Source organism: Chelonia mydas, chromosome 18, assembly GCF_015237465.2.
Source record: "Chelonia mydas isolate rCheMyd1 chromosome 18, rCheMyd1.pri.v2, whole genome shotgun sequence".
Classification (NCBI taxonomy): domain Eukaryota; kingdom Metazoa; phylum Chordata; order Testudines; family Cheloniidae; genus Chelonia; species Chelonia mydas.
Window position 1 is genome coordinate 8,575,509 of NC_051258.2, and position 21,314 is coordinate 8,596,822.

Below are 21,314 nucleotides of genomic sequence, written 5' to 3' on the forward strand. Positions count from 1 at the left end.
TGATAGACTCAAGGAGCCTAAATCTATTTAGCTTAACAAAGGGAAGGTTAAGGGGTGACTTGATCACAGTCTATACGTACCTACTGTGGGGAATACACATTGGATAATGGGCTCATAAATCTAGCAGAAAAAAGTTTAACAAAATCCAGTGGCTGGAAATTGAAGCTAGACAAATTCAGACTGGAAATAAGGTGTACATTTTTAACAGTGAGGGTAATTAACCATTGGAACAATTTACCCAGGGTGGTGGTGGACACTCCATCACTGGCTATTTTTTAAGTCAAGACTGCATGTTTTTCTAAAAGATCTACTCTTGTCTAACAGGAATTAATTTAGGGAAGTCCTATGGCCTGTGTTATACAGGAGGTCAGACTAGATGATCGCTGTGATCCTTTCTGACCTTATAATCTATGAATCCACAGAGGAGGTCACCCGGAGGGAAGGGAAGGCATCTATGTCATTAGACTGCTTAGGGCAACTGAGCTGAATAGTGTTGAAGATATTACACCCCTAACAGCAGCTTAGCATTAACAACACTAAACAGCTTTGGCAAATCTAATTTATGCCTGATCTACAGGACAGAACTCAGAAACCTGCTCTGTTCCCTGGAAACTCAGAATCCCACTACTAAGCCACAACTGTGACCTAGCCCTAGAAATTCAAGGCCATCAAACCAGCCACAAATATCGCTGAGCTCTGTAACTCCAAACTCAGATCCAGCCGTACTAACCCCAGCTGTAGCACTGCAACCGTGAACCTGACAAGCCAGCTGGATGAACGGAGGCACAAGGCCAAATGACTTGCTCAAGACCATCAAAAGCTCCAGCTAGATAAGACCGCAGGTTCTTCCTGGTCCCTATTCATAGCGGTGCGCGAATTACGAGACACAAAGTAGGGGGGCCCTGCAACTTTGCAGATGTTCCCTTCTTGGGCTAGGCTGCTGTGCATGGTCCCCAAGAGTACTAGTAGTTTGCAAGCAGCCTCTGACCATATTGGAAACTAAATAGCAAAAACTTAGTTAATGCAGAGTTAAGGACGCCCGGTGATAGTTTGCATCCTTCCAGAATGTCAGGTTCAGCAAAACTCAAACTTCTGTGAACCAGGAAATACAAAGTTAAGATAACCTGCTGTTGGCAATAGCGCCTGGGAATTATCTGCAGGCACTCCAACTGCGTTCACTGTGTTAGTGTAGCTGTGCTGAATAGTGGACGAATAAGCTGGAGCACCTTGGAAGAGCTGTGATTATGAGATGAAGAGATCTGGGGATCCGTTTGAGGAGCCTCATAGAGCTGTGATTGTAATATGAGGAGATCAGGATCTGAATCTCCCGTGTTTGTCATCAAAGCAAAGAGGTGCTTATGTATGCTGAGTCTGCATTATTTCATTACAGAATGGTGCAGGTTGTGTAAGTAACAGGGTACTGGTGTCTTCATGCCATGGGGACTGTTAGTAGTGAGGTGGGATATGAAAGCCGTTTATGGATTTAATGGTGGGTAGGGGAAAGCAGATATTTTGGTGGTAACCTGTGTGCAAGTGTGAAGGGGCTGTATGAGAATATGAAGTGGTTGTTCAATTTTACAAGTGTGGTATTCCGTTGGGGAGTAGGCTCAGGCCATGTCTACACTACAGTGCTGGGGAGCTGTGCCTCTGACGCACCATACAGTAGCCACTTCCTACATTGACGGAAGGGGTTTTTCCATTGATATCATTAATCGGGCTCTCTGAGAGGTGGTAGATAGGTTGAGGGAAGACTTCTTCCATTGACGTAGCCATGTCTACGTTTGGGGTATGGCTAACTATGGCACTCAGTTTTTAAGCGTAGATCAAGTTTCAGCAGGGGTGCTGGAACAACTTTTATAGTGGGGGTGCTGATGATGGAAACCGTGTATTTGGTGTTTGTTATTACGACTTCAAGCCAGGGGTTGCGGCAGCACTCCCGGCACCTCTAGTTCCAGCACCACTGGGCCTCAGTGTTTGAGTTTAGGGCAAGTGTAGATAGCATACCAGGCCACACTGTCTTTCTGAAAGTGATGCCACTCCTGTAGGATCTGATGGGATAAAAACACTATTTTCTCCAATGCAGGATGTTACAGAATTTTTTAAAAAAGCAACAATAGAAACAAAATAGTCCCTACAACATTAAATAACATTCAGGTTCTAGCTTCCATTAGGTGTCGGTCCAGACTTAAGGCTTATCTGACATGGAGTTTATGGTAAAGTCATGGGGCTGCGAGGTTTGTGCACATATAGAGGGAAGAACAGAGACTACACAAAGTCATTCACTCTTCTTAGGCCTGATCTATACTTAAAAATAATATTGACCTAGTTACATCACCCAGGGTTGTGAAAAATATTGTGCTTTAAGTGTCCCTGGTGTAAACGCGGCTAGGTGGACGGAAGATGAGCACAAGGCTATGACCGGTAAGGACGGAGTGAAATACTAAGGAAATGAAGAGGGCTACTCACTACAGATGAAAGATCCATATTAACCATCCTTCTATCATCCAGGATGACTGGCTGAAGGCCTGCAACCTTGAGCTGAGCAGAGGAGGTCCGGTAGACAAAACTCAGCAGCCAGTCTCCCCTAGGAGGAAAATGAAACAGAAGTATTAATAAGCCTTGCTGGAAGACTGATAAAATGCATGAAGACATTCGGGGAACATAGGAAAAGATAGAGATGACAGGACCAGGCAGATATCCAGACCAGACTGGAATATCATGCTGGATAAAATAATTGGGGTATAACTGTAAAAATTTTAGGAGTAATCCTGACTCACACGAGTAGCCTCACTGAGTTCACCAGGACTACTCCCATGAGTAGAGGCTTCCGGATCAAGTCCTTTAAAATTATTTCAGATTCACAGGGAGACAGTGCTGCACCCAGCTATTGGACAATCTCCTTGCAATACGTTAACACGTAGAAGTTTGCCACCTGTAGCATCTGTAAACGTGTACAGCACAGGCACTGTGGCTGCTGACATATATGCAACTTATAAAGTAATTTAGGATCTTTCTGGATTAAAGGTGCTGTAAAAATATAAGGTTTTAATAGCAGAAGTAGCAAGATTGTGCTTCCATTATTGGGTGGTGGGGTAGAGATGGCATGGTTAGTCTAAAGATTACATAAAATGACTACACGCTGTACCCTATGGCACTTGGGAAAGGTGAAATTCTCCCTAGTGCAGAGAACTGGCACAAAGCCTGTACATCACTTACATCCAGCTGAGCTCGATGATGAAGGCTTAAGTGGGACTGCAGTGGTGTACGAAACCTTGTGCTGGCCTTCTGCACAGGTGAATTTTACTCTAAGAGCTACCACTTCCAGCTGTTCCTGTTCCCACCACTGTCCTTGACTATCAGATGTGAATAAAGCCCACATGGAGCTATGTGAAATGTGTGCAACACTCCCGAGGCCACATGAAATTCACTTGGTTTTGTATTTGTTGCTAACTCATTACTCAGATCAGATTGTCTGAAAGGTCTAGCCATGCAAACATGGCTTGACTTATGGTATTACAGGGAGATCGCAGGACATTGGTAGTTCGGATGATACGAAATCCAATGTAGCAATTTCAACTGGCTTTCACTTCGAGATGTTGGGTTCATTCAAACGTCAATGTTGAGAGGTGTGAACTTCTGTGAACTGAAACTCAAGTAAATGGGCCTGATTCTGATCTCATACCCGTTTTACACCAATGTAAGTTCACAAACTTCCGTGAAGTTACTCCCGATTCACCACCCTCTGGCTCAATATTTATGCAAACACCAAGGCAGGGAACCACCACATCTCCAGACCCATGTGAATATCTTATCAGGAAATAACGTATTTCCCTGATTCATGTTTCAGATTCTCTCACCGAAATCCTCCCTATAGCTCTCCAATTAGCATCTCACATCACCCTTCACATGCTCCTCACCTACAGCATCCCATGGGATTTTAGAGATTAAATGTACTAGGATATTTATCTGGAACCTCATTGCCTGCTCACTCCTGTTTGTGTGCCACTGAGCTGTAATTTATTAACCCTCTGTTTGTTGAACAGTCGAAATATGGGCTGCCAAAGTAAAGAGACTAACTTGAATTACACACATGTAGCCCGTTTTATTTCAGTAGCTCAGTCAAGCTCTGAAACGATAACAAGATTCTCTCTCTTATATTACAGGAAATGAATATACTATGCTTTCTGCACTGAAGTAAGTAGAGGTTGTCTTGCAGTTCTGGGATGCTCTATAGTCAGTACAGCAAATTCAGTTATACACGTAAATTGCTAATCATTAATGGCTTCCCGGAGGAAAACAGAAACATCCCCCAGAAACTACTCTACAGGAGACAGCAGTTGCTTTTTTACTATGTTACAGGAAGAAATGCAGTAATTTGCATAAACAGCCTGCATCTCTGAAACCTCAGCGATACAAAATTAACAAAAGCAGCATCTCTCAGCTCAGCCATATGGATGGGAGTAATGAAGATTTCTTGTTTTAATCTCAAGTGCTTGTGATTTTAATTTCTCTCTTCTGATTGTTTTAAGGTATGTAAAATAATAGAATATATTTGATATTAACACACACCTCTCTCTCTGCGTATACTTATTTGTAGATACATTTGCATCATCGTTAAGGTTTTGACAATTAGGTGCTTTAACATATGTTAAAAACAAGTAATTCCATGAATTAACTCTCAGGCCTGGTTGACACCTAAACATTAGATTGACCTAAGCTATATTGCTCAAGGCCGTTGATCCAACCACCACTGTAGATGCAGCTAGGCTGATGGACAAATTCTTCTGTTGACCTAGCTACTGCCTCTCGAGAGGGTGGATTACGTACAGTCGATGGAAAAACCCCTTGTCGACATCGGAAGCATCTACACTGCAGTGCTACAGCAGTGTAGACATACCCCCTGTGAATTTAAGAGCTGGATTCTCATTTACACCTTGGCACCACTCTGACAGTTTTAAGGGGCCTTAGGGTGGATGTAAGTTAAATTTACACCTTGTCTGAGGCCCCTTTACACTGCCAGAGTGTCGTAAAGCAGACTTAAATATAAATGAAATACAGTCCCCAAATACTAAGTCCTTAATATGCATAGACTTCCAGTCTAAGATTCACCATAAATAGTAAATAGCTAATCAAAGCCCAAGACAGAACAGCCTTATGTTGCCTCCTGAAGACTTTCAAATCCAAGTAATGGACGCAATGACTTCTAAAGAAAATGGTTCTCTACTGAGAGCTCCTTAATACTTCAATCTTTGGGTCTGTCAAAATGTTCAAAAGCAATAAATAAAAGATCCACTAACAGTGACCCAGCCATAATGAGACGTTGGGGTTGTGCATGTACAGACCTGCAATAGCCATTTATGATCCTGCCCGATACCACCTTTGTGAAAGCTTTCCAGAACTTGGCTTCTCCTTCCACTGGCGCTCCCAGCAGGACCACATCCTCGATGATCCCCTCACAATCTATAAAGATGGGAACAGCCCCCCACAAGACAAAGGGTGTTACTTGGATTTGGAAGGCAGCTCAGAAAATGCATCTATGTACGATACAGACAAGTGAGAATTGCCCTCCGAAGGATGAGAGTGTATTTAGTGTAGTTCACTTACGCTGGAGAAATACTTTATTTCTGTTGATTCATTTGTCAAGATAAACTAAAAAGATCTCGGGTCTGATCTGCAGAGGCATGGAGAATCCCCATTCCAACTGAAGCCAATGGGAGCCCAGCATCTATCAAAATCAGGGTCCTGGCAATTGTGAAAGGTGTCAGGCTGACAGCAATGGGGAGTGAAGTTCTCTTGTCACAGAGCAGGTATCGCACAAGCAGCAGTGTGGAAGATTCCTCCCACACTGCCAATCAATAGAGTCGGTACGAGATTGGTATTGTTTCACAATATATGGAATGAGGGGCCAAGTGAGACCACTGAAACAAATGTATAATTAAGTTCAATAAACCTGAAAGCTGCTAATGCATCCATCCATTGAATGCACGACAACAGACTCAACACCAGGGCAACAGAATTCCTAGTGAAAAGAAAAGGAGTACTTGTGGCACCTTAGAGACTAACCAGTTTATTTGAGCATGAGCTTTCGTGAGCTACAGCTCACTTCATCGGATGCATAGCATATCGTGGAAACTGCAGAAGACATTATATACACACAGAGACCATGAAACAAAACTTCCTCCCACCCCACTCTATTACCAATCAACAGCTCTGAAGCAGTTTAGCTCTTCTTACTCTCTAGGTACAATCTGCTCAAAAGGTGTGTGGAGTCTGATCAAAATTAACGCTCCTCTTTTATTCTTAGTGGACAAACTGCATCTAAGGAATTCCAGTAGAAGCAAGCAATGGAATGAGAAAGATTGGGCAGCACTTCTGTGCTTTTCAATAAAAATGTTTTTAAAAAAAATACGTGCTACGATACATTCACTATTACCAGGACAGAGCTCCACAAGGCAGTCTCAGTCTGGGGATGGGACACAAAGATTCTGGTTTTTAGTTCACTTTCCAGAGCACCCCAGGTTAGAGAAAGTTGAAATCAATTCCTAAATAGCAAACTAAAATCCGAACGTGTGTGCATGCGCGCATATTAGGTCTATGGAAACAATAGATATAAATGTTTGATTACATAGTATGTATCAAAAAAGAAGGTGCAATTTTAACAATTGACTCTCTGTTTATGTAGAGTTGTGAAAAAGGGACAGTAAAGTGCCTTCCAATATAGTAATTGTTGATATGACTGGGAATTCCATCTTTCAACTGGAGTCCCATATATATTATTATTATTAATTTGTATTGTGGTAGCATTTAGGAGCCCCCCTCATGGACCAGGACTCTACGGTGCTAGGTGCTGTACAAACACAGAACAAAAAGACAGTCCCTGCTCTGAAGAGCTTATTCTGCCAAAACCAGAATCTTGACCTTTGGAAAGCGCAGCTCAGCATACATGGGTTTTGGTCATTTTCAGGAGAGTGTACCTGGTTTGTAGAATAGGGGATTGGGATTATGAGGTAATAAATGTGAAAGCAATTACAAACCACGTGAAGTCATGGCCAAGGAGATGCTGCCTGGATAGATTTTTAATCAAGGCCATTGATTTCCTTTCTCTAACAGCAGTAATAACCCGGTGCTCCCTGCAGCGAAGCATTATTGTACACCGTTTTACTATGATGTAAATTCCAACCCCCGATAACAATCTGAAATGCGTTCTGTTGGTTTTATTTCTTAATTATGAAGCAAATTTCACACAAATAATAATAAAAAAAGAACAGTGATTCGATTTTGTTAGCTTAACTCGACAGGCAATGAGACTACTGCTTTCACAGTAAACGGGTAATGAAAAAAACAGAGCCATGTGGACAGGGCAATAATTCTAGCCAGGATAATAAAGTCCATGTCTCTAGTGTAAGGTCAATTGAAAGATCAAGAATAAGCAGCTCATATATCAGGTTCCTGAAGACCGGAGCTAACCATTGGAAGGTTTGGTTTCTTTCCCTCCCTTGCACTATTCAGTTCCTGTTTGAAATGAAGATGCTCAATCTTGGCTGTGTATGCATTTCTTTTGAATGATTGTGGAGGAAGAGGGACGCTTAAGAATATAGATCACTGATCTGCATGGTTACTATCATGCCAGTTAATTATACCTATCCCGTGGGCTACAAATTGTTTATACTGATAAGGAATAATAAAGCCCATGTGCACAGGGAAAAGAAAAATTAACGATTCTAGATAATACGAGAAAAGAAAAGATTCTACCTCAGTCAACCCCCCCTTGGGAATAATACATTTCACAGCCTCCTTCTGCCTCCGACTCATGAACATCATTAATTCTGGCAGGATGTGTAAAAAGAAAAAAAGGCTTTTATTCCACTTGGCCAACTTCTTAGTAGATAAGACACAATTCTGTATTGGGATGCGATAGGAGAGTAATGGGGCAAGGACTGGCAATTTCCATTGCCCGTTAGCTACTAAAAAGGGTTCTTGCGATGAAAGCAGCTGTATTTGCTTGTCGTGAGGCAATAACTGCCAACTGACAGGCAAATCATCTTGGAAAAGGCCCATGCGATGCACTCTGAGCCTGGGGCTCGGACCAGTCTCTGGGAGCCGGGAGAGATATTGCCACGTTCCCCGGTCTGGAAGTGTTACACACACAGGGAACTAGTGTGCCGTTCTGGTCAAATCCACCCCTCCGTAGAAGGGAAAGTACAAGACATACGCATCACTTAGGTGCTACTTAAAACTTCAAAACAGTGGACAGGAGCTCAGGCTCTGAAGCCCACCCCCTCCCTAGGCTTCAGAGCTTGAGCTCCAGCCTGAACTACAACTTCAACGTGCTGGCTACACAGCTATTTTTAGAGCACTGCCATGAGCCCCGCTAGCCTGAGTCTCTTGACTGGGGCCAGGAGGCTCACCCCTGTGGGCTGTGTAGACGTACCCATTGACTTAGGTGGGATTTAAGTCAAGAACATAAATAAGTGCTGTCCTGCACTGAGGTCTAGATGAGCCAAACAGTGTCAGCGCTGGATGTCTGACAGGTGATTTGCTTTCTGATGACATCTTAGAAGCCAAGGTCGTGTCTGCTCTCTGGTGCCTTAACCATCCCACGCACTTAAAGGTTTTGCCTTGATAGGGGTTCGTCCAGGTATCTTTGGGCAGTATTTCCCCTCCTCACCACTGTTGGGAATGCTGGTTGGCTGCACTGCAGTGTTGCTGTAACTTAGAGTTTGTGAAGCTCATTGGACTTCTCAGGATGATATACATGTGAGGAATTATTTACAAGTATTAACTACTATTTGTAAAAACTACTCATTTAATGCGAGCTGACAAACCTGCCTAGCAAAGTAATGTAATTAGTAAGCTGAAACAAAACGTTTGAAACGGCCACTCAAAAATATCATTTATTTTAACTTGAGTCCCCAGAGAATGCACAGGTACCATTTTCCATCCCGGAGCACCACAGGCTTGCCATACCGGACCAGACCAGCAGTTCACACAGCTAGCTTACCCCATCTCTGATAGCAGCTAGCATCAGAGCTTTCAGAGAAAGGCACAAAAGCCCCGTGATGGACAATTATGCAATAATCTGCCCAATGAATGAAGTTCCTCCTAAACCCAAGCCATCTTGGCTTATGTTCTGAAGTACTAGGGCTGAGATACATCATCAATTTTTACCCTCCCTAGTTTAACTATGGATATACTTATTAATCATCTAGGAACCGCCATACAAGATCAGACCCGTGGTCTTTTTAGTCCAGTATCCTGTCACTGGTAGCGGCCAGTACCAGATGTACGTGCATAATCCTTCTTTTACTCCCATGAAGCTTCTGACTTCAAATATCAACCTGGGCAGTTCCACAAATTAATTAAGCATTCTGCAGCTAAGTATTTCCTTTATCAGTTTTTAATTGTTTGTCTTTTTGTTTCATTGGATAGCCCTTGATCTTGTTTTAAGAGAAAGGGTTATTAGGATCTCTGGACTGACCTTCTCTCTATGCCATTTTAATATACTTCCACCATGCCGCATCTCATTTACCCCCATTGTACGGTTGTCACAATCTTTTTAATGTCTCCTGATATGGACATCTTTTTTGTCTATGAATTTTCATCACTGTCCTCTGAAGCTCTTTACAACCCTTCACACACATTCTATTCTTATACTGTCATGAAACTGCCACTAAGACTGTATACAAAAAGGCCCGCAAGATTGGGCCTTGTACTTATTATGTATGTGTCTTCAGAGTCCAGACCCAGATGTCCCAGGTGGCTGCTCCATTCCTTCTGTGGCTTGCTTCTGGAATGTGAACTGGAAGGATGCATTGGCAATCTGCACTAAACACGTTCCCACAAACAGCTCAGCTTTCATAATTCAATTAAAGGACTGAAAATCAATGTGCCGTGGGGGGGCTGCTACAAGATGTATTTATGATGCTCAGATTTCTTTAGAATGGCAAATAACCAGACAGCCCCTAATGATTCCCTTTCACCTGTTACTTAGCTATAGTGCTGTGCAGTCTCATTAAGAGAGACTGCAGGGCTATTAACGGCTAATGAAAGCCTCAAAACATTACGGCCCCGACATTTTCAGGCACTGAGGAGAAAAGAGTAAATCTGGGGCCAGATTCAGAACTCAATTCTACCAGGGTAAATTCAGAGTGATTCTAATCAAGTCACTAGGATACAGTCTGGTGCTACAAAGACTAGAATCTGGCCTCTTGTATTTCAGGGGTACCTCACTCTATGTGGCTGTGCACCTTAAACCAGAAATACAGTCCTGGCATGCAGCTGTAAACAGAAAGGAAGCTGACCTCCCCCTCTCATGCTGGTTTAATCTGCTCCACCTGCCAACACCTACTAATGAATGTTTGCCAGTGTAAAGCTCCTTACTTATTAGCTACATTCTGTGAGGGCAAATGTTAATTAATAAAATTGGCTAGGTAGGGGGAGGGATAAGCAGCGCACACACTACCGACTCAACTCCAACATGCAATTTACATCAACTGATCAGAATGACTTGATTCCTTTTCTAAATTAAGAATAGAATCTATTAATAAACAAAACCACAACTGGTAACAAATTGACAGATGGTTTTATGCTTGACTTTAGGGAAAAATTACCATGAAAATAGCTGACGACAGTGGCATTTCAATGACTTAAATAGGAGGGACGACTCATGGGATCAGATACAGTAGCTACAGAGAGCTTCCAATAAAGGTGAAGCATTTTCTGCCAAGTTCACAGCGAAGCGTGGGCCGCTCACAGACCGATTCACCAGACAAATGTCACAGAACGTTAAGAGTGTTGTTTGCAGATGGAGGCCCAAATTCTGCTCTCAATTACACTGGTGTAAATATGAAGTAACTACTTAAGTCAGTGGAGTTACTCCAGGTTTACACCAGAGACAGCAGAATTCAATTCTGAACATATTTCAAAACTGTTTTGTAGGTTTCTATTTAGGCTGCACCTCAGGAAGTAAATACCCTCAGCCACGTACTGGCTTGGAATACATATAATCCAAGTGCTGTGGCCAGGTGGGGATCAATGGGGTAGAAACTATCCATGCTGACTCACGCTTCCCTCCAAACCCACAGAGATGCTGCTCTACAGGCTCTCTGCAGCCAGAGCTGGGGAGGAGTATCCCAGGGCAGGGTGTAAGGCCTGGAGGTGTGGTCCATACATTTCAGCATGTCTACATCCTTCCATCGGTCCACAGACCCCTCACAGGTTATTTCTGCTACGGACAGGAGTAGTCTGTATTGTGAGGCCAAAGAAGGGAACAATATGCTGCCTTTTAGCGTTAACATGTACCCATCTGAAGGCCATGTAATGTGAGCTTTGTGCCTGTTGCCCTAATGAGGCCTGTGCATTGGGGTGGCCCAGTTAGGTGTCTTGTTAGCTGTGCGCACTGGGGTAGCTCAATTAGAGTGTTCCATTTATGCATTAGGGTGGCCCAGTGGATAACCTGTATCAGCAGAAAAGACTAACCTATATCTCCTCCAGCTTAACACAATCAGAGCCTCTTGGCCTTTCTTAAGGAGCTGTGTACACAGCTCCACGACCACCACTAATAAGTATCTTTGTTGACTGTCTCAACAAGGAGCCCAAGGACTGAATGAGCCCAGGAGACTAAACTGCTCAGTTGAACCTAGAGGTTGTCCATCAGGGTCAGGCTGTGAAGCACAAAGGCAATGCCATGTGGCTGTGCTGTCCTTCTGTGGCTACTCTAGAGGACTTTGATCTCCAGAGCTGTTTAATTTCTACCAGCACTAAATTCATAAAAAAAGGTGATGGAAAAAATAAATAAGAGAGTTAAATGTTTGAACTCTACCTTTTTCTTGAGCCATCTCCTTCAGGCAGAAGTAAATGACCCTTGCGCCCAGACTGAAGCCAATCAAAGTGACAGGTCGTTTGCCCTAGGAAACAAAGAGGCACAGGCACAAATGAGGATGGTACAGCTGTCAAACATTCTGCTAGACCTGGAAAGAAAGGGCTGGCCAGTGGAGGTGCCTAGGCTCTGATGCAGCAAATCATATAAGCATGTGCTGAATTTTAAGTATGTGAGCTGTCCCATTGACTTCAATGATATTACTGATGTTCTTAAAGTTAAACACAGTTACATTTAACTTAAATTAAGTCCTTTGCTGGATAAGGGTCCAAATGCACTCTTCATGCTTTATTAATATCAAGTTTCTCATACATTGTCTAAGGAAGCTCCTTTTCATTGAATGGCCCATTTGCTATTCATTGCACCTTACCCCCACTATTTTAATTTTAAAGAAGGCAAAACCCCATATAACAACACGGAAATGAGTAACATTTTCAAGGCAGGAAATCGAGTCCAACCCCAAGCAATTAATTTCAGGGCTGCAGAATACCATTAGAGCAACTGCTGCCATGTTCCTAGCAAGGAGAGAAACTTGTTTCCACCTTACAAAAGCATTCTCTCAGGGCTCCCAACCACCAAGAAATGAAATGTAATGACATCTTTGGCAGAGATGAAGATGAAAAGGCAGTGCCATGCCTTTCCAATGCCTGCGGGGTTAACAGACCTGGCAGATGAAATAGGCTCCCATGGCTTGTAACACTGCCAGCCAGTCAATTTCCATGAAAAGGCAAACAGTGGGGTGTATGCATATATAGCCACCATTAACAGATGTTTTACCAGCACTAGCCAAGAGGAGATATGGATGCAAGCAAGTTGGTTTAAACTTAATCCAGATAAACCAGAGCTAATGCTGGTTTGATGGGGAACTGTTTAGAGGATTCAACTCCTACTGAGCATGTGTTGGACATTTGTTAATGAGGTTCCCAACTTTGGTCTTGGGGATTTGTGGTGGTCTGTGTGACAGATATGGCAATTTCCTGCAATATCATTGGGAGACCTTATTTAATTAAATTTAAGTGTCTCTGGGGGTCCATTGTATGAAATGAATGGTGTATTATTGTGGGCCAGGATTCTATGTAACCTCTTGAGGTGGGAGATGTGACAGATGTGAGTCCTGGGGGTTCAAAGGACTATCGTGAACAATGTGCCAGGCAAGAATGGTCTTTTGGAACAGAAAACGTTACGGGGGTTTTCCTGGGGAATATCTATCTCGGGAGAGCTGAATGCAAATTCCCCACCTCCGGTTATGCAAAACCCCAGCCTTTTGAAGCTATGCCTTGGGGAATGAGTCACTGTCTGCTGTTCATGCGATACATGAGGCCAAGATCAAAGGCCCAAGATGCATAAAGGAAAGACTGAACTGGTGGTTCTGGTTCTGAATCTGAGACCGCTATGAACTTGTAGTCATGGAAAAAACCCATTTCTGGGTTTTGAAGGACTGACACGAACCAGAACAGAGGTTGGAGATGGGATGAACTTTGGTAAGCTTTTTAACATGCATGTATGCATATATTGTTTTCATATGTTTTCTCTGCAATGCTTTCGCCTTAAGAATAAATGTGGTTGCTTATAAAGAACTGTGTGGTAACTTATAACTGTGGGCCATTATGCTATTCATAGCTTCTGGAGAGAAAGCCAAGTGCAGAAGCTGGCTTTTTTAGGCACTCTGGCTTGCAGGCAACTGTGTACAGGCAGGCAACTATGCAGTGTGGAAAAACCTGGTCAGAAAAGCAGGGTCTCTACCAAGAGAGATAACAGCTGGGAGCCTGTTTTCACTTTCAGGTGACATTGTAAATAAGAAGCAGGCAGCATTATTTCCCGTAAATGTAAACAAACTTGTTTGTCTTAGTGATTGGTTGAACAAGAAGTAGGACTGAGTAGACTTGTAGGTGCTAAAGTTTTACACTGTTTTGTTTTTGAGTGAAGTTATGTAAAAAAAAATTCTACATTTTTCATGATGCAGAGATTGCACTATAGTACTTGTATGAGGTGAATTGACAAACACTATTTCTTTTATCTTTTTTACAGTGCAAATATTTGTAATAAAATATTACTATAAAGTGAGCACTGAACACTTTGCATTCTGTGCTGTAATTGAAAACAATACATTTGAAAATACAGAAAAACATCCCAAAATATTTATAATAAATTTAAATCGCTATTCTATTATTGTTTAACAGTGTAATTAAAACTGCGATTAAACTATTTTTTTAATCTCGCGATTAATTGCAATTAATTTTTTAATTGTTTGACAACCCTAATTTAAATTTTAAAAGCCAAACTGTTTTTGAAAGTCACAAAATGAAATAAAAATTTCAAATGGAAACTGAACGAAAATTTTTCATTTTGGTTTGCTCTGAAATTTCCCACTGGAAAATTGTGTCAAAAGCAACATCTTCCTGCAAAATAATTGATGAAGCCATATTTTTTGGCAGAAATTTTTTTTGTCAAATATTATTTCAAGCAGCATTAGCTGGAAGGGCGGATGGCTGCTACTCTTGGGGTCATCATGAAAATGTGATGTGGGCATCCTACTTCAATGAGCAAGATTTTATCTTAAATACATTTAATAGGATTTTCTATTAAATCAAGCAGGGAGGGATTTTAACAGTCAGAAGTGCCTTCTCCTTGGGCTAAATGCACACCAGGTATAATAGGGTTCAGAAACATCCTGTTAACTAGTTTTAGGTTCTCCAGCACAGCACGATTTTGTGCTTTAACCATAACTAAAGCTAAAAGACAATGTCACATGCCCTTGGGCAAATCTTTACTTCAGACCAGGCCTTTATTATTACCTTTTGGGCACTGTGCTTTTATTAGAAATCAACTTTGTTGGCTCACACTCCTGTTTCACAGTGTTATTTATGACATTCTGGTGTCTGGCTATGTCTCCCATTACCTCTCGGCCCTGAATAGCTCATCTACAGTAGATACTGGACTAGTGTAGCTGTAAGATGAACACAGAGATCAGCCTGCACTCATAGCAAATAATGGTAGGACCTGGGCAGAAGTTTAATTTCAAGTTTGTCAGCTGGGGATGAAGACGACGACTTGGCAGGAAGGCTTGTTATACTGAGCTGTTTCTTTCAGTGCCAATCCATCCCATGTGTCTGTTTGGCTCCTTTTTCCTTTCCTTCTTGTTTATTCTGGTCTTAGGCATTTCTGTTTCTTTCCCTCTCTGCCCCCCATTTTATTCCCCTCTTTTCCCTTGACTTTTATTCCAGCGGGGCCCAGCAGGAGCAGACAATCACTCAATATAATTGTGCACTGGCCCCTTCAAAGCACTTTCCTAGAGGAGACAACATCCTTCTGAATCTGACTAATACCCTGCCACCCCCAGCCAGTTCTATGGCACTGCCTCAGTGCCATGAGGAAGCAGGGATCATTGTGTGAGAACTTTTTGCTTGGGTGCCTAATAGAAATGGGGGCTAGTGGAGGAGAATTCAGGCTAACGGGATTTGTGCCCAATTTAATTCCTCTTGGCAGAAGATGGCTGCCTCTAGAATAAGCCAGTTCTTTACTTCCCCTCTCCCCTCCACGGTTGGTTTTACAAATAATTATTTTAGAATGAAGCCTGGTGATTTTCTAGGCTTGTGACAGTTTGGGATTAGTAAGGAAGTAAGACTCAGTGCCTTCACTGGAATGACTCCAGATTTATATTAATATAGCTCAGAGCAGAATTTGGTCCTTAGTGCAGGTAAGGGCTATGCACCCTTTCTTCGCCCCACTCCGCTGATGCCTCCTACTTCTTGATGGGTATTTCAGCTGTCTGCCTTTTCTCTTTCTTTCTCCCCCTCCTCATCCTCTGCTTTCACTCCCCCACTGTCAAGATTGGGCCAAGTGGTATGGTAATTTTGTGAAGTGGACAAATCATACCAATTTGCACTTCTGACTTGGGTTAGACCTGAATCCAGGTCTCTGGCAGTGAAAAGTAGATTTGTTATTACCCCAGCGTGTCACGAAATGGGTGCTTGACAAAATATAGATGCCATAGTATGTCTCATGTTAAACTTCCCCAGCAATGATTTTGTTTGTTGCCCTTCAGTACTGGACTCTGCCTGTAAGACCTGTTTGCAAGTGTAACCCACACACCTCCTAAGTGTGGTGCTCTGTCCCATCTATTGGCACTGACACCACTTAAGAAAGCAATTAATGAGCCTGCTCTACTGCCTTAGCTAACCAGCAGTTGGCTTTTAGCTCATGCGGTGGAGGGTCGTGCACTAAGCTCCAGGTCCCCGGTTCGATCCCACCCGCCGACGACCGCAGTCTATCGGCGTTACACAAGGAATGGTGTAGAAGCATTTCAAATGACTGCTCCAATCTCTTTTGCTATCAGAGCTCTCTATTAGACTGATTGCTGCCTGACCTCTTCTGCATTTAGCAAAGGTTTGGGTTAAATTAAACCAACATTTGCAGGCAGCCTCTCATCAGCCCATGTTCTCCTCCATTCCCTGCACGCCGGTCTCCCTCGTGCCTCAATTTTCCATTCTTCAGCTTGTAATTCATTGTCTTCCCCATGGACAAATACCACCTGTAGTTCCAGTAGCATGCTGTAAAACATCAGACCCCTGGAGCTTCCCCAAGATATTAGTCCCTTCCAGCTGTAACAACTGGAGCCATTTTTTGCACCCTCAGCCAATTACCTGCTGTCGACGGAGCAATATCTGGGCCAGATGTTTGCCCACTTCAGCTGATCGATTCAGGCACACTCCCCAAGGGTTGTCAATGACATTGGCAACAGTAAGAAGTGAAGTCGGCCATGTCAGGGCTGTCACTATGCCTGAGAGGTACAAAGCAAACAGGAAAATCAAAGTTACACATCTGGGCAGGTCTGGGACAATTTCAAAAGTCAGACGGTTTGGTGGAGTAAAAAACACTGCATCTTTGCCACTGTCATCTTGTCTTTCCCAAGACTGATTTAAGGTGGGTTCTGCAAAATTAAAAAGACGACAGAATCTGTTAAATGTCACGTGCACAGGAAGATACACTGCATTCAGGTGTAATGCATGGGTGTACTGTGCTCAAGCAAAACAGGAGAAACCTAATGCACTCAGCTGTAAATTGGCCATGTACAACATGGGGAATACAGTGCATGAGGTTATAATGCATTGATGCCATCTGCATAGGAATGTTGGATATGATGTGTCCAGGTATAGTGCATGGATGGTGCGTGGACATGCAGAACACAGGGAATACAGTGCATTCAAGCATAATGCAAAGATACAATGTGCACAAGCAGAGCATGTGAACTTAATGCTTTGTAATGTAGGGACAGATGTAACGGAAGCAGGCAGGCATCCCGTATGGATGTAGTTTGCACACATGGAAGCTGTGGATGAAGTATGCAATGCAATGCAATATGGATAGTCTTTTGTGCCAGTTGTATCCCAAAACTCCTTACAGAGTAAAATTGCGTAGATAAGAGTTACAATAATAAATAGCAGAGGGAAAGAAACGCTGAGGCACACAGGTAAAGGAGGAAAGACTTTTTCAGCTGAGATTTGAAATGCCATGACAAACTGATGATGTGGAATGATCCAGGAAGTCTGTTCCACATGACAGGAGCTTCTAAAGAGCAGGCTCTCACACTAACGATGGTGAGATTGTTTGAAAGAAATGAGGGTTGCTCTGGAATACTATGCCTTCAATCCTGTTTATGGATGGGCTTCACTTTGCCCACGGGGAGTATTTCCTTTGAAGTCAACAGGACAACTCCAGAGCATAAAATGAAGCAGGTGCATAAATCTTTGCAGGACTAGGGTCAGCACATGTAAGGTTTGCAAGTGACACTGCTTCTCGGATAATCAACAAATGAATACGAAAGATTCATCTATTCAGGGGAAGGCCTCTTTGAACAAACACAAATGCTGAAACCAGCAGATTCAGCACCCAATCAGCCTTGGTATAACTCAGAGTCTTACCTGACAATACAGTGAACTTCAGGGCTTCCTGAGCCATCATGTTCACAAACCCATTGAGCAGTGAATCCAGAGCGTTGCCCAACTCCATCAGGTACTTGGATTCCCAGGCCAGACAGTACTGCTCACTGGACTGCAACATGCTGCTCCATGGAGCTGTGAAACTGCCTAAGAAAGGATGGGAACACAAAGGATTCAGTTTCACAGGAGGAAAAGCAACTGTTGACTGGCCACAGGAGTCACACAAGGAGCGAATGATAATATCAACCTGCAGAATATTTTAATCCGCTTAATTATTCAGGGATCATATTCTGAAATGCGATTAATGATGGACACATCTTCATAAGTCCTTCATTTCAACTGGATTTCTTGTTGTTAAAGGATGGATTGACAAAACTGGAGACTGAGAGCTTTTGTTTATCAAAAGAACAGATCCAGCTACCTCCAATATGGAGGGACCACCTCCAGGTTCAGTTTCCGTGGCCCATTCACACCTTGATTGCTGCGGAATCTGCCAAGAATGGATTAATTAGTGCTAATTATGATGGGAGTTAAGGATCTTCCTCCCATCACCAAAGATAAGACTAAATCCTATAGTTCATACCGTGTCCTCATTTAGGCCAAATTTGGATTGACCTCAAAGGGCGGGCAGCCCAAGGTAGTTGAAGGAACATGGCAGGATTTTGTTCATAGTGTTTTCAAATGCATTTGTTAGTCATTTCTGATGAGAAGGTGATGAGTGGAGACAGTTTCCCTGAGATTCCGATGATAACAGAGGGTGCTCACTATCTTGCAGCAGGTGCTAAGGATCTTGTCAGATCCCTTCTCATGCTCTTAATAAATTTTGTTGCAATTTTGGGGCTCTTTTCCTTTTCTGCCACTTTGCGGTGAATGTCCTAAATGCTACGCTACGGTAAATTGTCCTCCTGGTACTTGGGTTTTGCAGGTTTAGACTGAAATAATGGATCTGTCTGAAAGTGAGAATGAAGACCATTTAGAGACCCAGACTGTGTGTTTACTACCCCTTTTTCTTTGGCTAAGTTTTTCTTAGACGCAAATCAAGAGCAGTAGCAATTCCTGTCAGCACAATTTTTTTGCTGCCAGCTGAGGGGGAAAGTGTGGGCTAAGTGGTCAGAAGGGGACACCAGCAACTCTAATATAAGCCAGCTAGATTGTAAAGAGGAATAGTATAATTTAGCCTCCTAAAATACTAAGGTCACCTACTCCTTGTTCCATTACTGAACAATACATAGAATACTGAGGCAGCCACAGAATAAGTACAGCATTAGCAGAAGCCATGCAAACTTCCACCACAATATCCTACCAACGTGCCTCAATCTTGACTAGAAGGGACCACACCTAGATGTGGCAGAGGTACAGTAGAACCTCAGAGTTACGAACACCAGAGTTATGAACTGACCAGTCAACCACACACCTCATTTGCACCTGGAAGTACACAATCAGGAAGCAGCAGAGACGAAAAAGAAAAAAAAAGGCAAATATAGTACAGCGCTGTGTTATATGTAAACTACTAAAAAAATAAAGGGAAAGTTTTTAAACATTTTTTTGACAAGGTGAGGAAACTGTTTCTGTGCTTGTTTCATTTAAATTAAGATGGTTAAAAGCAGCATTTTTCTTCTGCATAGTAACATTTCACAGCTGTATTAAGTCAATGTTCAGCTGCAAACCTTTGAACGAACCACCATAATGTTTTGTTCAGAGTTATGAACATTTCAGAATTATGAACAACCTCCATTTCTGAGGTGTTCATAACTCTGAGATTCAGTCTTAATGGCCCATTCACTCCTTGGCTTCTCTGCTGAAACAGCCATCAAAGGGCAAATAGTGTAAACTGGAATTGTTCTGTGATGTGGACAACAGTGACTTGGAAAGAGACCACCCAAAAGCTGTTAGACTGCGGGAGACTGAGTAGTTTAAATCCAATCACTATATAAAGTGTATGATGAGGTACTTTTTATACCATAAACCAAACTAACTCCTTGCTGCTGTGACTAACCATGACTGAAAGCCGGTACAATACATGCCAGCCGGCCCTGCTACACTCCTATAGCATATGATTTTACTGAGCATGACTGGGAGGCTGCTTTACTGTCACATAATTGGAAACAATGGAGTCTGGCCTCTTGTACATGAGGAGGGGGACAGAAAGCTGGACTGAGGAAGGATGGGTCAATGGTTAGGGAGATTCAGGAGACCACGTCTCACTACTGTGCTCTGCCACAGACTTCCTGCGTGAGCTTGGACGAGTCTCTTAGGGTCAGTATTTGAAAGTATTTGGATGCCCAAAGATGTAGTTAGGTGCCTAGGTGCTTTTGAAAATCGCACTAAGCACCTCTCTGCATGTTTAGGCATCTAAACACCTTTAAAAATCTGGCCCTTAGTCTCTCTGTGCCTCAGTTGCCCAACCCTACAGTGGGGACAAAAGCACTTCCCTACCTCACTGGGGGTTGTGAGGATAAATATATTAAAGGACTGTGAGGCTCTCAGGCTTGGTCTACACTTAAAACTTACATTGACATAGCTATAAAGCACTCCAGGGTATAAAAAATCCATACCCCTCAGCGCTGTAGCTATGCTGACCAACCCCTGCAGTGTAGATGTGCCTAGGTTGGTGAATCGCTCGGGGAGGTGGAGAAATGGAAAAAACCCCTTCATTGCTGTAGTCTGAGTCTACACTTTGGCTCTGTAGCCATGCAGCTGTCGTGTCTGTAGTGTAGAGAGGGCCTCAGATACTACGGTGATGGGGATCATATAAATACCTAAGACAGACAGATAAAACCATTACAGGAGACAACTGAAGGGTTGTTTTATTTCTGCTGTTTTAAACAGTGTATCGTGTTTCTAGGTATGGAAACTCCCTCCCCAATTCAGATCCTCTGTAACTCTCATTTTAAGGGCAAAGTGAGACCGAGAATAATTAAATAATCTATCGAAAGACACACAGTGACTTCGTAACAGCCCCCTGATAACGCTCCAATCCCAGAAAATTCTGAAACCTTGTATGGTATCAACAAGAGAACAACGTGACGGGAAAGCAGAGGTTTTAAAACCCCAGATTCTGATGGGAGAATGGATTTAACAAGCAACGGCCAACAGAAAATGTCCTTATTGTATTAATGATATAGAACATTTATTATTATATTCCTCAATGGAATGCACTGGCAACCGTTCAATAGGGTCTTTGAACATATTAACAGCAGATGGCTGACATATTTTATATGACAAATTACAACTGTGACTGTATTTGAAATGACGATATAACATTACAAATTTTCAGAGGTTGCAGGCTATTAGCTCACCCCTTCGGCACTGTATGCAACATGGTTTACTTGACTGAGCCTTCTTGCCAATAAACCTCTTTAGCTGGCAGAGACCGGGAGAGAAAAAGAAATTGCATTCTATTAATTGCCGGTGGATAAATGTGAGGCACAAAAAAAGCTCCAATAATTGGCTAAAGCACTTTGTGCCAGGTACTAGGCAACATCCCCGCAAGTCAG

The 21,314-nt window shown here is 42.7% G+C and overlaps 1 protein-coding gene across 8 annotated transcripts in view; it reads right to left on the minus strand.

Moving 5' to 3' along the window:
* The window catches only part of TMCO4 (transmembrane and coiled-coil domains 4), an 83,222-nt gene that overhangs the window by 27,988 nt on the left and 33,920 nt on the right, over positions 1 to 21,314 (minus strand). For 5 of the 8 annotated variants that reach the window (XM_027829929.3, XM_043531866.1, XM_043531865.1 and 2 more), the window contains 5 exons: positions 17,800 to 17,964; positions 16,522 to 16,658; positions 11,822 to 11,906; positions 5,343 to 5,460; positions 2,467 to 2,584 (listed from right to left, as the gene is read on the minus strand). In XM_027829929.3, the coding sequence (XP_027685730.2) occupies positions 2,467 to 2,584; positions 5,343 to 5,460; positions 11,822 to 11,906; positions 16,522 to 16,658; positions 17,800 to 17,964 (623 nt within the window). Of the gene's footprint in view, positions 1 to 2,466; positions 2,585 to 5,342; positions 5,461 to 11,821; positions 11,907 to 16,521; positions 16,659 to 17,799; positions 17,965 to 18,061; positions 18,308 to 21,091; positions 21,181 to 21,314 lie in introns of those variants that run through there. The other 3 variants (XR_006286481.1, XM_043531868.1, XM_043531867.1) reach the window with 3 other exon arrangements.